General features: G+C 51.7%; 6 protein-coding genes across 6 annotated transcripts; 1 reads left to right on the top strand and 5 right to left on the bottom strand.

The window, feature by feature from the left end:
* Nucleotides 1-450: 450 nt before the first annotated feature.
* On the bottom strand, nucleotides 451-1,397 carry J4E83_006272 (uncharacterized protein; the record flags this gene model as incomplete). Its single annotated transcript, XM_049333186.1, has 2 exons — nucleotides 451-1,264; nucleotides 1,393-1,397. The coding sequence occupies 2 exons, from the start codon at nucleotides 1,395-1,397 to the stop codon at nucleotides 451-453; spliced, it is 819 nt and encodes a 272-aa protein (XP_049187876.1).
* A 744-nt stretch (nucleotides 1,398-2,141) lies between these two features.
* On the top strand, nucleotides 2,142-3,051 carry J4E83_006271 (uncharacterized protein; the record flags this gene model as incomplete). Its single annotated transcript, XM_049333185.1, has 2 exons — nucleotides 2,142-2,364; nucleotides 2,414-3,051. 2 exons carry the CDS (start codon nucleotides 2,142-2,144, stop codon nucleotides 3,049-3,051), a joined length of 861 nt encoding a protein of 286 aa, XP_049187875.1.
* Nucleotides 3,052-7,511: 4,460 nt separating this feature from the next.
* Nucleotides 7,512-8,307, bottom strand: J4E83_006270 (uncharacterized protein; the record flags this gene model as incomplete). Its single annotated transcript, XM_049333184.1, has 2 exons — nucleotides 7,512-8,269; nucleotides 8,304-8,307. The coding sequence occupies 2 exons, from the start codon at nucleotides 8,305-8,307 to the stop codon at nucleotides 7,512-7,514; spliced, it is 762 nt and encodes a 253-aa protein (XP_049187874.1).
* Nucleotides 8,308-8,403: 96 nt separating this feature from the next.
* Nucleotides 8,404-9,235, bottom strand: J4E83_006269 (uncharacterized protein; the record flags this gene model as incomplete). Its single annotated transcript, XM_049333183.1, has 2 exons — nucleotides 8,404-8,921; nucleotides 9,229-9,235. 2 exons carry the CDS (start codon nucleotides 9,233-9,235, stop codon nucleotides 8,404-8,406), a joined length of 525 nt encoding a protein of 174 aa, XP_049187873.1.
* Nucleotides 9,236-10,196: 961 nt separating this feature from the next.
* Nucleotides 10,197-11,573, bottom strand: J4E83_006268 (uncharacterized protein; the record flags this gene model as incomplete). Its single annotated transcript, XM_049333182.1, has 1 exon — nucleotides 10,197-11,573. One exon carries the CDS (start codon nucleotides 11,571-11,573, stop codon nucleotides 10,197-10,199), a length of 1,377 nt encoding a protein of 458 aa, XP_049187872.1.
* Nucleotides 11,574-11,592: 19 nt separating this feature from the next.
* On the bottom strand, nucleotides 11,593-11,800 carry J4E83_006267 (uncharacterized protein; the record flags this gene model as incomplete). The annotated part of the gene is made up of 2 exons (XM_049333181.1): nucleotides 11,593-11,604; nucleotides 11,654-11,800. The coding sequence occupies 2 exons, from the start codon at nucleotides 11,798-11,800 to the stop codon at nucleotides 11,593-11,595; spliced, it is 159 nt and encodes a 52-aa protein (XP_049187871.1).
* Nucleotides 11,801-12,387: the final 587 nt, after the last annotated feature.

Genomic DNA, 12,387 nt, shown 5'->3' with positions numbered 1-12,387 from the left:
TTGATTCGCACTTACCATTCAAGCACTTCCGAGTGCTTGTGAGGAATCTCAGCCTCTGATGGCGTGCTCAGGAACCATCGCACAGGGCGAGAGTGAGTCCCTTCATCCAACGTGCTTTCGTGAACAGAAAACTGTGGCAAGGCCAGACAGTCCCTTGCGATAGCCGACATAGCCGACTTAAGGCGTACCATGCGACCCGCGTCGGACGCGTTGGCTGCGCGTAGGATGCAAGTGTGGTGAGCCATGCTTCGCAGCACGTCGGCCACAGTGGGGCAGCCCACCACCTCGGTAACATATGCAGTGTTTGATCTGGGGGTGGGCCTTTTGAGTGATTTCATGGACGTTGGGTGATGTGCTCCACTCGAGTACATGACCGACGAAACCTGCAGGCTTGTTGTGGTTGATGTGTGGAGCCCAAGCCGAACGTTGGGATCGTGCACTTCGAGACGATCAGGTGTCCGACTCGTGTTGTGCCTCCCACTGAAGATGTTTGACCATGGCCTTTTCCGCTTCAAGCTCGGCTTCAAGTGTGTTGATGCGATATGTCAGCTCCGTAATCTTCGCTTCCTTTGCCTTGACTGTGCTACGGCTGACGTCGCGACCTCTCTTGTATCCTTCGGCGTTCTTGGCGTGTCGAACCAGCAGAGTTCTGAGCTCGTTTTCGGTAGAGTCTGCGAGGCGTGTGCTACTGTTCTGCAGCAAGTCAAAGACGTCTTTGACGATGTCGTCGTTCACTGCATTTCTGAACCGATTTGGGGTGGGGGTCGCGTCAAACGAAGACGACGGAGTTGCGGTCTGATGGTGCTCGTTCGCATCAACATTGGATGAGGGAGTAAAGAGAGCGCCGCCTGGTGTTGGGTGTCTGGGTGCGAACGGGTTGTCTCCTGGGGATCTTCGGTCGGTTTGGGGCGTCTGCAGCCCATTATTTCTGGAGCTACTGCCTGTCTCCATCTGCCATGGGAGCTTCTGTCGTTTGGGTGCAGGGGTCGTGAAGTTGGTCGTCCTCGCGGCCTTGCTCGGCGTCTCAGCCTCGACCATGGCCTGATTCAGATCATCATCGTTAACCTGCCCGATGCCATATTCGTCATCGAAATCATCGTTGCTAGGTCGTGTTCGCTTGCGACTTGATGCGACTGGGTTCGTTTCGATCGTGTAAGGTGGTGGAGGGGAGGGTTGACGTCGGGAAGGAGTGACTGGGTTGGTGGGAGCTGGGTTGGCAGGGCCGGGTTCGGTGCGAGAGTTGTTCGCGAGGGCGCTCTGCTCCCTGGCATGCGCCTGATCATCCCACAGAAAGAACTTGCATCGGTCCTCCGCATCCTGAGGCTTTTGGCAAGAGCGAACTGGAGCGCGTTAGAGAGCTAGCCCTTGACCAGTAAAGTAGAAGTAACATACACCATCTTCCCTTGTTCGGGCCTGCTTTCTTGGTTTCGAAGTGTACTGCTGGCAGTCGGGGATTGCAGTCGCCTAGTCGTTGTCAGTGGTGCTCATGTCTTGTGGGAATGTCTGGACTTACAGTGCCAAACACCGTTGAGAAACTGGCCCTTGGGTGGCCCGCCGCCGCCGCTACGTCCTCCTCGAAAAGCAGACATGATGATTCAGGGAGGATTAGATCGTGATGATGTCAGTGTCGGTGCGATACTAGTACGGAGGGTCATGTTTGTATCCATGTAGACAGAGGTGGCTGGTAACAAAGCGGCGGCTGGGGCTATGGTGGTCCGAGCTCGAACCCTGGCGGGGTGTGAGGTCACCTCAGGCACGGCACCGCGTTCCTGGGGCGAACGCTCCACTTGGTTCCCGCCGTATCTCGTATTGACCACTCGGAGAGTCGCTGGCCTGGATGTACCTGCAATCAATCGTCGACAACGAAATTCAAAGTCGACCCTTTTACTGCCGTTGGCCCCATCCCGGCTTGGACACGCGGCCGCCTCCGCAGCTGGACTCCGGGCATGTTCTCGACCATGGCCCGATGGCTCCCCTTTGGCCTTCTGTCCCGCATCCAATCCCGCGCACCTCGCACGCTTGGCTCCCATCCCGAGTACTACCATTCACGATAACCATGTCCTGTGCGCCTGTATAGATGCCACAGCGAGATCATTGCTCCACCCCTTCCACATATTAGGCATACTGCGCTCGCCACAAAAATGCTCATCCGCTCAGCGCGACAGATACCGCCGTCGCTCTTCGTCCTGCTTGTCTTCCTCGTCTTCCTAGGATGGCAACTCAGTCAAGGTCCGAGCCATGAAGAGCCTCCACCACCGCCGCCGCCTCCGGCCAAAGGAGATAATAGGCCGTCACGCATTGCCGTCGTGACGTTTGTCACAGATCAGAGATCTTATCTCCATCTCTCGCTCAAGAACAAAGACCGTAAGCCCAGCCTTGTCGAACAATCGCACGGAATGAAGCTGACGCATAGACTGGATAGACTACTCGCGACGTCACGGCTACGACTTCATCACCGACTTCGAAGCGCACTCCGAGCCGCGCAGCCCTGTATACTGGAAGTTCGACATGGTAGAGCGGCTGGTCAAAACCAACAAATATGACTGGATATGGTGGCTAGACTTCGACACACTCATCACTGACACGGGAGTCGCAGTGGCCGACGTAGTCAGAGACGAGCTAGAAAAAGCCGAAAATGCAAACGAAGTCGACTACATCTTCACGCACGACTGCAACGGCCTGAACCTTGGATCCTTCCTCGTCCGCGCGCACGACCGATCGCTCGAATTCGTGCGTCGCGCACTCCAAATACGCGACGAAGCTGAGAAGAGTGACGACAGCAAGAGCTATAGCGAGCAAGATGCCATGGTTCAACTGCTCAAAGAGCAACCATATGTCAGCAGACACGTCGTGGCGCCGCAGTCAAGGCTAAACGCCTTTCCAAAGGACATACCCTGTTTCGAGAACGAAGAGGGCGAGTGGAAGCCGGGCAAGTTCGTCCTGCATTTCGCGGGCGCGTGGGCACATGTCAAGGGTGAAGATCCCACCGGTCAGCTTATGAAGAAGTATGAACGAGACATCATATGGGGCAACTGGAAGGAATTCTATTAATGGTACACATGCGAACGATTTCGGACATGTTGGAGTTGAAGGATGTACACGATATCCAGGGTCATCATTCTTACCATGACTGTCTGCCCTTGCGTTTGGGCCCTCAGACGGTAACAGTGCAAGATTATCTATCATTTCAAACACACGATGCATTCATTCATGTCATGCCATACACGTTCAGTCTCGCTTTACACTCGACAACTTCTCAACGTCACGACCAGCATACCATGAAATCACGATAGCGTAGAAATTACATCAAACACAGCGAACAGTCTTTTAATGTTCTTCACAGTGGCACGGCCTTCAAAATCAACTTTTTCAAACCGATCGATTCAGAACGCAGTGTATATCGGCGCTACCGCCCATCTCCAAGTCGCCATATGAATGACGTTGGGTGGTTTAGTATCAAGGATTGCGGACGCAAATGCATCACCATCGGCCGAGGTGCTTCGGAACACATGTGGTGTAGGATGGTGTGGTTTTGGAGAAAGGCCTCAATTACGCATGTATCGAAGCAAGATTCAGCGAGGTAGTCATTATATAGCCCAAGGAATCGTCCAAACGCTATCGCTGTTCCGTTTGCGCGCGCAGACACATATGCCGATAGCATGAGATTTTTGGTTCCACACTCGCTCCAACCATGAGCTCCCTCTGTCGGTATTTGGATTTCCGCACTGCATACCGGTGGCGTCTTTGAGTTTTGGATGGACGCGATCGCAGAAGTCCACACCAGCATGATCTGCTGATAAGACGTTTTGGAAGAGCAGCACATGGAATCGGATTCGAAGTTTTTGGACGACATAACACCGGACTCCGCAGATTTTGGTAATGTCGCGGCGATGTAGAGGTATAGGAAGGTAGAGTGAGGATGGCGAAGAGGTGGCTTTATAGACGGTAGCGAAGACACGAGGAAGGAGAAGCGACAGATCGGGTGTTCACTTGCTACTTTTTTGTTGACGGTACGAAGTCGCTCTCACATGTGATTTCTTTGGATTGGTTTCGATCCGTACGTTTTAGAGGCTTATCGCAGAAGTTCCACATAGCGACATTAGCGGTAGATTTTGCTCATATCCACAAAACTATCGCACGACAAAACATGCCCACTTCTCTTTTCGGATTTCGGAAGAGCAAGCGTAGCAGACAAGAACATGCCTCCTCGTGCTATAGATTTTGGAGGAAACCAGAGCCATTCTGTTGCTAGCTCTTTATTTTAGAGAATAAAGGGTGGTAATATAAAGAATAAGGAAGACTGAGCTCGTGTCAGAAGACTTTATACCCCACAGTGACGATCTAGTCAGCGTAGAACTGATACCGCGGACATGATTTGTATGGCGTCCGCCGACGCCAACTAGATACGGAAACACCAAAAATCCTGGAGTGCCATCGTCGTGTCGCAGGGAGATTCTGTTTTGCCGCAATTTTACATGGCAAAGACGTGGAAAGGAATTTTCTCAACACATGTACACGGAATTGGCAAGTTTGATCTGCGTCGAAGTACCTGAGGCTCGCGCTCGTTCACAGGAGACATTTAAAGGAACGAGGGATGTTTTGGGGTAACATAATGTTTAACTCGTTGAGATAGAATAAAGAGGAGAGTTGTGCCGAATTCATTGACTGCTGTCATACCTAGGTAGAGCTCAAAGCGGAAGTCCAGGCGCGAAGCCATGTTAAGGCGACTTTCATGGTTTGAGAGGTACGCGAAAGGTATTGCGCATGAAACTGGGAGTGATGGAAGGTTTTGCAGAACTTGCGGCATTGATATACCTAGTCCAACTTGCGGCAGTCTCCATGGCTTGAGTCCGTAGTAGTTTGAAGTCGACGAAGACTCAGGAAACATGGAGATTTTGCGTTATGGGTTTGACCGTCTTTTCGCAGCCTGGTACATGGCGAAAGGCAATCAACTTTTTGGTGCTTCGTCTCAGTCATAAAGAAGGCCCAGATGACTTTGGAATTTGGAAAAGAAGCAAGAAACCATGCAGCAGACGGAACATTACTTTGAAATCAAGCGCCGCAGTTTATGATGAAGGAAGAAACTCCAACAAGTCCATGAGACGTTTATATAGGCGATTTTTGACACTCGTTCTCTTCTCATAATCTTATTGATCGGCTGTTTCTTCGTGTCTCCCATCAAACGCTTTGTCTTTGACTTTTGCGGCGTGCTTGAAAGTTCGATAATGTTCAGGACTCTTCGGACTCCCAATACATGATCCGAGTCATGTATTGATTTAGTATATCCATGCAAACGTCCTTTTCGTTTTGATAATTGCCAGATCTTTTTTTAAGCGCATAGCGGGATTCAGATACTGTTTCATAAAGCCAGCGAAGCAGACATGAGTTCGCAGGTACTGACTTTCGAGTCTCTCATCACCTGCAGCGTTGCGATTTTTGGATAATGCAAGGAAGGAGCGTAAGATGAGAAGATTGGTAGAAGCCAGGACCTGGTCTTATATTCGAAGTCGCGAGCGAGACGGCAGACATGGTCTCCTTGTTGTCCTGCTTTTACTCTCCCAGGAACACTAGCGTTCTGTGTAGTAGTTTTGCGTGATAGAATAGCGACTCTCGTCTTCCCATGACACTTCGGGAACGTTGTTTTTGAGCGCCGGGGCGAGGACGCACAGCAGCGAACATATCCAGTAGTATTGGGTGTTTTTGGAGAAATATGGTTAGCATCAACATTGCTTTTGGAGAAAGGCATGTCGCTGCGTGAAGATGAGGAAGGAAGGCCAAAGTCTAGACCTCAAACCGCAACCAAGGAGCCAGAGCACCAGACCATAGCGATGTGCGCGCGAGGTCTGGTAGTACGGCAGTATATGGAACCCGTCGTGTATTTTGGAATTTGTAGCTTGTAGTAGCGACCAGAAACATGGTCGGATGAACTTATGACTTTTGGAGATCTACTCGAACAGTCCATTGCTGTTTTTGTACAGCCTTTCTGGAGCGAAACATCAGCTACCCTACTGTGGGTTTTGGAGAGAAATATTGTGCGATTTGTGGAAGAAAGCAGAGAGGCGAAGAAGGCAAGGTTTATATACGGCGATAGCCCCGAGAACGGCTTCCTCGATCATCGTTCCTCGCTCCACGTGTTTTGGAGCCACAGGCCAAACTACTCAGACCTTCAGAGCTAGGCGATAAATTTTCGGAGAAAGTCAACGCGGCAGCCATGTGATGAAATCGTGCATATTTGGTACTCGGAGCGGCGCACAAATCATAGAGCTTTTGCGATACTGTTTTAGACAGTCATGGAGGCGAACATCGTACTTTTGGTAGCAAGAGGCTCTGGGTAAGAATAAGGGGAAGAAAGAGAGAGCCGCGAAGGAGGCGGCTTTGTATCGTGAAGCGCAGATCTCCAGACCGACACATGGCAAGTTTTCTTAGGATCTTTGAACGAGGCCACCAACAGGCCATGTGTATGACTGACGGACCTTTTGGTGTCCAGTAAAGATGGCGAGTGCTTGAACTCAAAGGCGGAAGGAACTGCCCATGCAATTGTATCGGTTCATTTTAGGGACAGAGCACCATCAAATTTTAGGGTGCGATTTTTGAGAAAGAGAAGAATTACCAGTGTGCGTAAAGAGTAGAGGAGGAACTGGCGGAGGTTTATATATATGTGTTGTCGGCAGCGACACACACACATGGAAACTGCTCTACCATTTTTGTAGCTTTAACTGCATTCTTCGACAGTTTCCAAGAAAATGATGTATTTCGGCGAGGAGGAACCCGAGACATATCAAGAAGTTTGAGAAATGTCGGTAGTCGAGCCGAGGAGCAGACATCGTCTCGCATCTGCGTAATTTTGGAGACGAAGCGCACCATGTCAATGATGCGAAGCTGTTTTGATAATTGTTTGGTGGACCCTGGAGATTGTAAAGAAGGTGGAAAGAATTTGGAAGACGCTTATAAGCCGGTGAAGAGACCATAACGCAAGATGACGCAAGTTTTGAAAGTTTTTGAGGAATATAGGGAGTGAAGGTTTCGTCCGCTCGGAACATGAAGGTAGCCGGAGTGTTTTTCGGAGAAGGGCAGACATTTTGCCATCTTCGAAGTGTTTTTGGTGGAGAAAGGCGAACAACACATCAGGCAGCGAACGTATGTTTCTGGGAAGTAAAATTGTGACTTTTGGATGAAGAAGGAGAGAGAGGAGCGAGCGGACGAGGGGTATTTATACTCTACTCAAACATGAGACGATGGAATATTGCACGTGCTACGGGCTGACAGCGTTCCAAAGTTACTCCCAATGATCGCTACTGCGACATCAGCAACGAACTCAACCTACCCACATTGGCGCAATGACGCCCCATTCTCCTTGCCCATCTTCTTATGCTGTCGCCAGTAACTTCGCGGCTTTATCAATCGCCACCGTAAGCCAAACGTTCCACTCCAGACACAGCGTCAAGTTCCCATCTTGCAGTGCTTCCATACTCGCCGGAAGCATTTGCGCTTTGTACCCTGCATCTAGTCAGTCAAAATCCGCAATAAGTCCTCTGCTTCTTACCATCATCCCGATTTGGCGCATACAACGCGTTCTTGTAAAACGGCCGTCCAGGCAAGCCTTCTGCTCTCACAAACAGCCTTTGAACATCGCGCATGATGCGATTCGCCTTCTCTACTCTCACCCCATCCCTCAAGAACTCTTTCTCAGCCGTCCGATCCGCAAAGTCAGAAGCAACCTGTTGAAACGTCCTCCCCGCAGCCGCGAGCTCGTTAAGCTTGATCTGACGTTGAAGCTCACCGCTGTCCGGCCTTCCCATCGTCTCTCCCACAAGCTCGCGGATCCAGTAATTGAGGTTGCGGGCATAGGCATCCATATCGAACGGGATAAGAGCATCATCCGCTAGATGATACGCCAACAGCGTAATGAACTGCCCCACAGTAGCGTGGATACTAAAGTCGGGATCAATCATAGTCTTCATCCATTGATAAGAGTCGTAATTGCTGTGATAGTGATAAACCGGTGTCGCACTCGACGCATCCATACCGAAGTCCAGCGCACCGATACCCAGTTGGAGGAACACGGTGTAGTCGCTTCCACTGCCGAGATTGGAGAAGCCGTTGTCTTCTGGGCGGAATCGGTAGAGATCGTACCATGCGTCGTAGAGAGTTCTCTTGCCGTAGACGACTTTCTTCATGACTTCTTGCGCGATGGTGCGGAGTTCGGGGGTGGCGCCTGCGCCGGGGAGGGGACCGGCGACGCCGATGTCGACGTTGAGGTAGGTTATTGCTGTGGCGGCAAGCCAGGGGGCGTGTTCTTCGACCCATTCTGTTGAGCCGATTAGGGCGTACTCTTCTGCGTCCCAGGATGCGAAGATGCTAGACATGAGTTAGTTCGTGATGAAGCGACAGAGCGTTGTAGGCTTACATGTTTCGACGAGGCACCCAACCAGTCTTCTGCAGCTCTCCGAAAGCCCTTGTGATCTCGATCATGATAGCTGAGCCTGAGTTCGGATCTGCTGCTCCGCCGACGATCCATGCATCTCGATGATTTCCAATGATGATAGTCTCGTCTGCATTCGTACCATTGATGATACCGATGACGTCCCAGACTGGTGTGATCTTGTCTTCCATGAAGTTCGTGAGAGCAAGAGTAATGCCTGGTGCAGGACCAGTGCTGTATGTTGCAGCCAGACCGCCAATCCACCCATCACGTTTGATAGACCTGCCTGATATGCCATACCCATCCAAAGTTTTCAAAAGGGGTAATGCATCGCGGTAGGAGATAGGTAGAGATGGAATCTTGGGAAGATTTGGTGGGTGACTGACACGCTCGACGCCGGGCTTTGACGCGTATCCGGGAGTTGTTGGATCACCAGGGTACTGATTGATGGACGCAACGGATCCTCGCTGGACGGAAGAGGGTTGGCGCGCTGGACCATCTGCTCGATGTTAGTGAACTCATACGCGATATGCCAAAGCAAAGGAAGTCGTACTGGGATACGCAGCTTGTCCCTTTGCCACCTGCGGCCCGTCATCTCCAGGATCACTGAACATAACAACTGCCACCATGCCGTGTGCTTCAGCATTGCGAACTTTGACACCTCGGAACGGTCCACCATATTTTGCAAGGGCGATCTTCCCTGCCAAGTTGACGTTGGCCGCCACGAGTGCAGCAAAGTCGTCTTTGTGGCCACGACTATGAGACATTAGTAAAAGTCGTTCAGAGTAGGATGATGGGCAACTTACCCAACATAGACGTACTCGGCTTCTACCTGACCAGAAGCAGAATAGCCATGGAACGCTGGCAATGCTTGACTCTGCGGGTAGCTCGTCGTTTCGTCCTCCGGTAAAGCATCTTCGTACAGTTGAGCCGTGTGCTGCGTGAGATTGCCCGTCTTCAGGACCAGACTCTGCTCTTTCGGGTAATTGAGGAATACTTCATACTCTACAAGTGAGGCAGGTACCCCATTCTCTGTCCACGTCTTCGCGGTTTCCTCCGCCATGGATTTGTTGCGTCCGGCAATGTGGTCGCCATGGGTGTAGTAAGAGGACCACGTATCGATAAGAGCAGTTGAAAAAGATGTCTGTAGGATCTTTTCATTCTCATTCCATACCGGTGGGAATGGCGCTGTCTGGCGAGGCAGTAGAGGAAGCTGTGACTGCTGGCCGAGATCGAGGTTGCGCAATTCTCGTTGGCATGCTGATGCCCGTTGCACGGTGCTCAGCGCAAGCAGAAGAGTTAATATCATGGTTGAGTAATGTTTGTTACTGATGGAGTTGTGCTGCAGGCAGTCAGGTATCTAGTGAGTAGGTGCAAGGTAAAAGACAAGGGCACGTGCATTAGCACATTCGAAGGTTCCTCATGAATGGGCAGGAGCAATCGCCCGGGCCCGGTTCCCCTCCCGAGAGTTAGAGTTCTGTATAGCATGCGTCTGGTATAGTCCCTCTTGTGGAATGTAACAGGGGTGTGTGAATAGCCGCTATGGTGGTGGGCTGGGTGGTGGGCTAGACCGGACGGCTAAGGTCGGTGCCATCGCCTGAGCGAAAATTATGATACTGCTGTACGCAGCGTGAATGCTCCAAGGATCCTGAAATCTTGAAGAGTGAATCAGGAGTACCAAATACCTTCAAGATTGTTCAAGATAGTAAATATATCAGTCAATTGATGTACCTCTTACATGAAAATCCCCCTACTATACGCTCGCTTTTCCCACTCAAAGCTCGTTATGGCCAGGTGTCTCCGGATCTTGTGAGACGTCTTCTGGAACCTCCTCAACCTCAATCTTGACCTGCTCTTCTACATTCTCCGCCTTTGCCACTGGCTCCTCACCAGCAATCAGAAGGGAGTCAGGTATCTTCTCCTTCTTGCCTTCACCCATGCGAATAGCGTCGACCCATTGCTCAACTTCATCGGCTCCAAAAGAGGTGCCAGAGTATTTCTTGTACCATGCGCGCTTTCCGTTGGTGGCAATAAGGTGGACGCCATCTGCACTTCCGAGACCAAGCTCCGTGATGATGGTGGCAGCAAGTGGATTTGTGGATGAGACGCCGACAAATGGGAAGAGATGGCTGCCTGTAGCATCATACTTCTTGTGGATGGATGCAAGGGATGCAATGGCAGTGGCTGCAGCTTCCGAGGCTTCGTCCTTGGGAAGGAGGGCCAAGATGCAGGTCTTGCTCTGTTCGGTCAAACACACTGTCTGTAGTTCGGCAGATTCGGTGACGAGAGGAATAGTGGGCTTGGTCTCTTCTACTGGAAGCTCGATGGGGTCGGGTGTGTTCTCGTCCTTGACATTTGGATCAGGCGACTCGGTAGGCATGCCAGCCTCCTCCACAGTCTCATCCGTCGCTGACGCGGCAGCTGACGACGAATCTGCTGACTTGTGCGAAGCTGAGGCTTTCGCAAATTTGCTAGAGGACTTGGATTCCTTCTTGGCATCCTTCTTAGCCTTTGACTTCTTCTCTTTGCCGGGTGGGCAATCGGGGTTTGGTGGGGCGACTTGGGAGAGAAATTCGACCATGGCTGCTTTGTCGGCCTTGCCCCCATGCTTTATGGGAGTGTCGGAACCCGCAGGAATGAGGATCAAGCTTGGGAAATCGGTGATTCCGTACTTTTCCACTGCTGCCTTTTCTGATTTCTTGACCTGTGCGACCGAGACGATGCCAGCGAAGTCAATCGCTAGGGCGCGTAGTGTAGCACTGACGATACCCTTCTCACTGAAGAGAATAGCCTTTGCAGTGTCTTTGTTCTCTTGCAGCCACCCGTCCAGGTTCTTGTCGTTGACCCTCTTGACCATGTTGGGAACCTTGTCCTTGACGGCGTCGACGATGCCCTTGGCCGAACGAGGCCCTTGGTAGTCCTCCACCGTAGGCTTTCCGGGCTTCTTGCCAGGCCGGACGATCTTGAGGGTAGGGAAACCCTGGACGCCCATCTTTCCGCAGAAGGGCTTGTTCATTTCCTCATCGCAGTTAACGGCGGCGACCTTGGCGATACCGGCGAGGGATTTGGCGGCCGTCTCGTAGGCCGGCTTGAGGTTCTTGCAATGGCCGCACCATGGCGCGTAGAATCTGGACGTGTCAGGAAGAGACATGATGACGATTGGGGACGGCTTACTCGACAATCTGGAGCATTGTTAGCTAGTCCTGACTAGTAGATCGGGGGTATACATACAGAAGTGTAGTTAGACTTTGCGATTACTCGGTCATAGTCCATGCCGGAGATCTGGACGACGGCGCTGTTCTTGCCGTAGATGCTCTCGGCGTGGGCATTGAGGGCCAGCGCGGCCGTGGCGGCGAACAGCGTGGTTGCGCGGACCATGGTTGCAGTGTAAGTAGAGTTGCGAGGATGGAATGGGGACTGAGCAGGAGGGGCGCCGCTGCAGTGATGATATAGCCTCACATGGCGGAGTTGCCAGGTTGGCCTTTTCTTTCACTTGTAACAGCTTGCCATAAGTTGCATGGCCATAGCTGAGATGCGGGGAGACAGGGGTACGGACTCCGGACTAGCGCCTATGACCGCATTCTAGGCGCCGGCATCTCTACGCATCCATCTCCAGACTAAACACCGCGTCTTCTTAGTACACCTTCTACTCCCACAATGGCCGACACAGTACCGGCAAAGCTCAAGAGCCTGCAGCTCGCGTCTTTCGCGAAGCGCGCTGCCCAGCTCGAGCGATTCAAGCCTATCATCACCTACTGGTGTGAGTACCGCGCGCGTCGACACGAGAATTGTATACTAAAGCTAGGCAGTACGCTTCTACATAGTGCAAAGAATCATCGCCGGTGGATTGCACTCGGCCGACCAAGAATGCACCGCCTACACGACCGACCTCATGGAAAAGCTCGAGCAAGCAAAGGCCGAGAACCCCAACGAGGATGCCTTGCTGGATGACACGGTCGCAAGCG

Source organism: Alternaria metachromatica, assembly GCF_023757995.1.
Source record: "Alternaria metachromatica strain BMP 0045 chromosome Unknown scaffold_13, whole genome shotgun sequence".
Taxonomy (NCBI): domain Eukaryota; kingdom Fungi; phylum Ascomycota; class Dothideomycetes; order Pleosporales; family Pleosporaceae; genus Alternaria; species Alternaria metachromatica.
The sequence above is the reverse complement of the archived record's forward strand: the minus strand, read 5'-3'. Positions and strand labels throughout refer to the sequence as shown.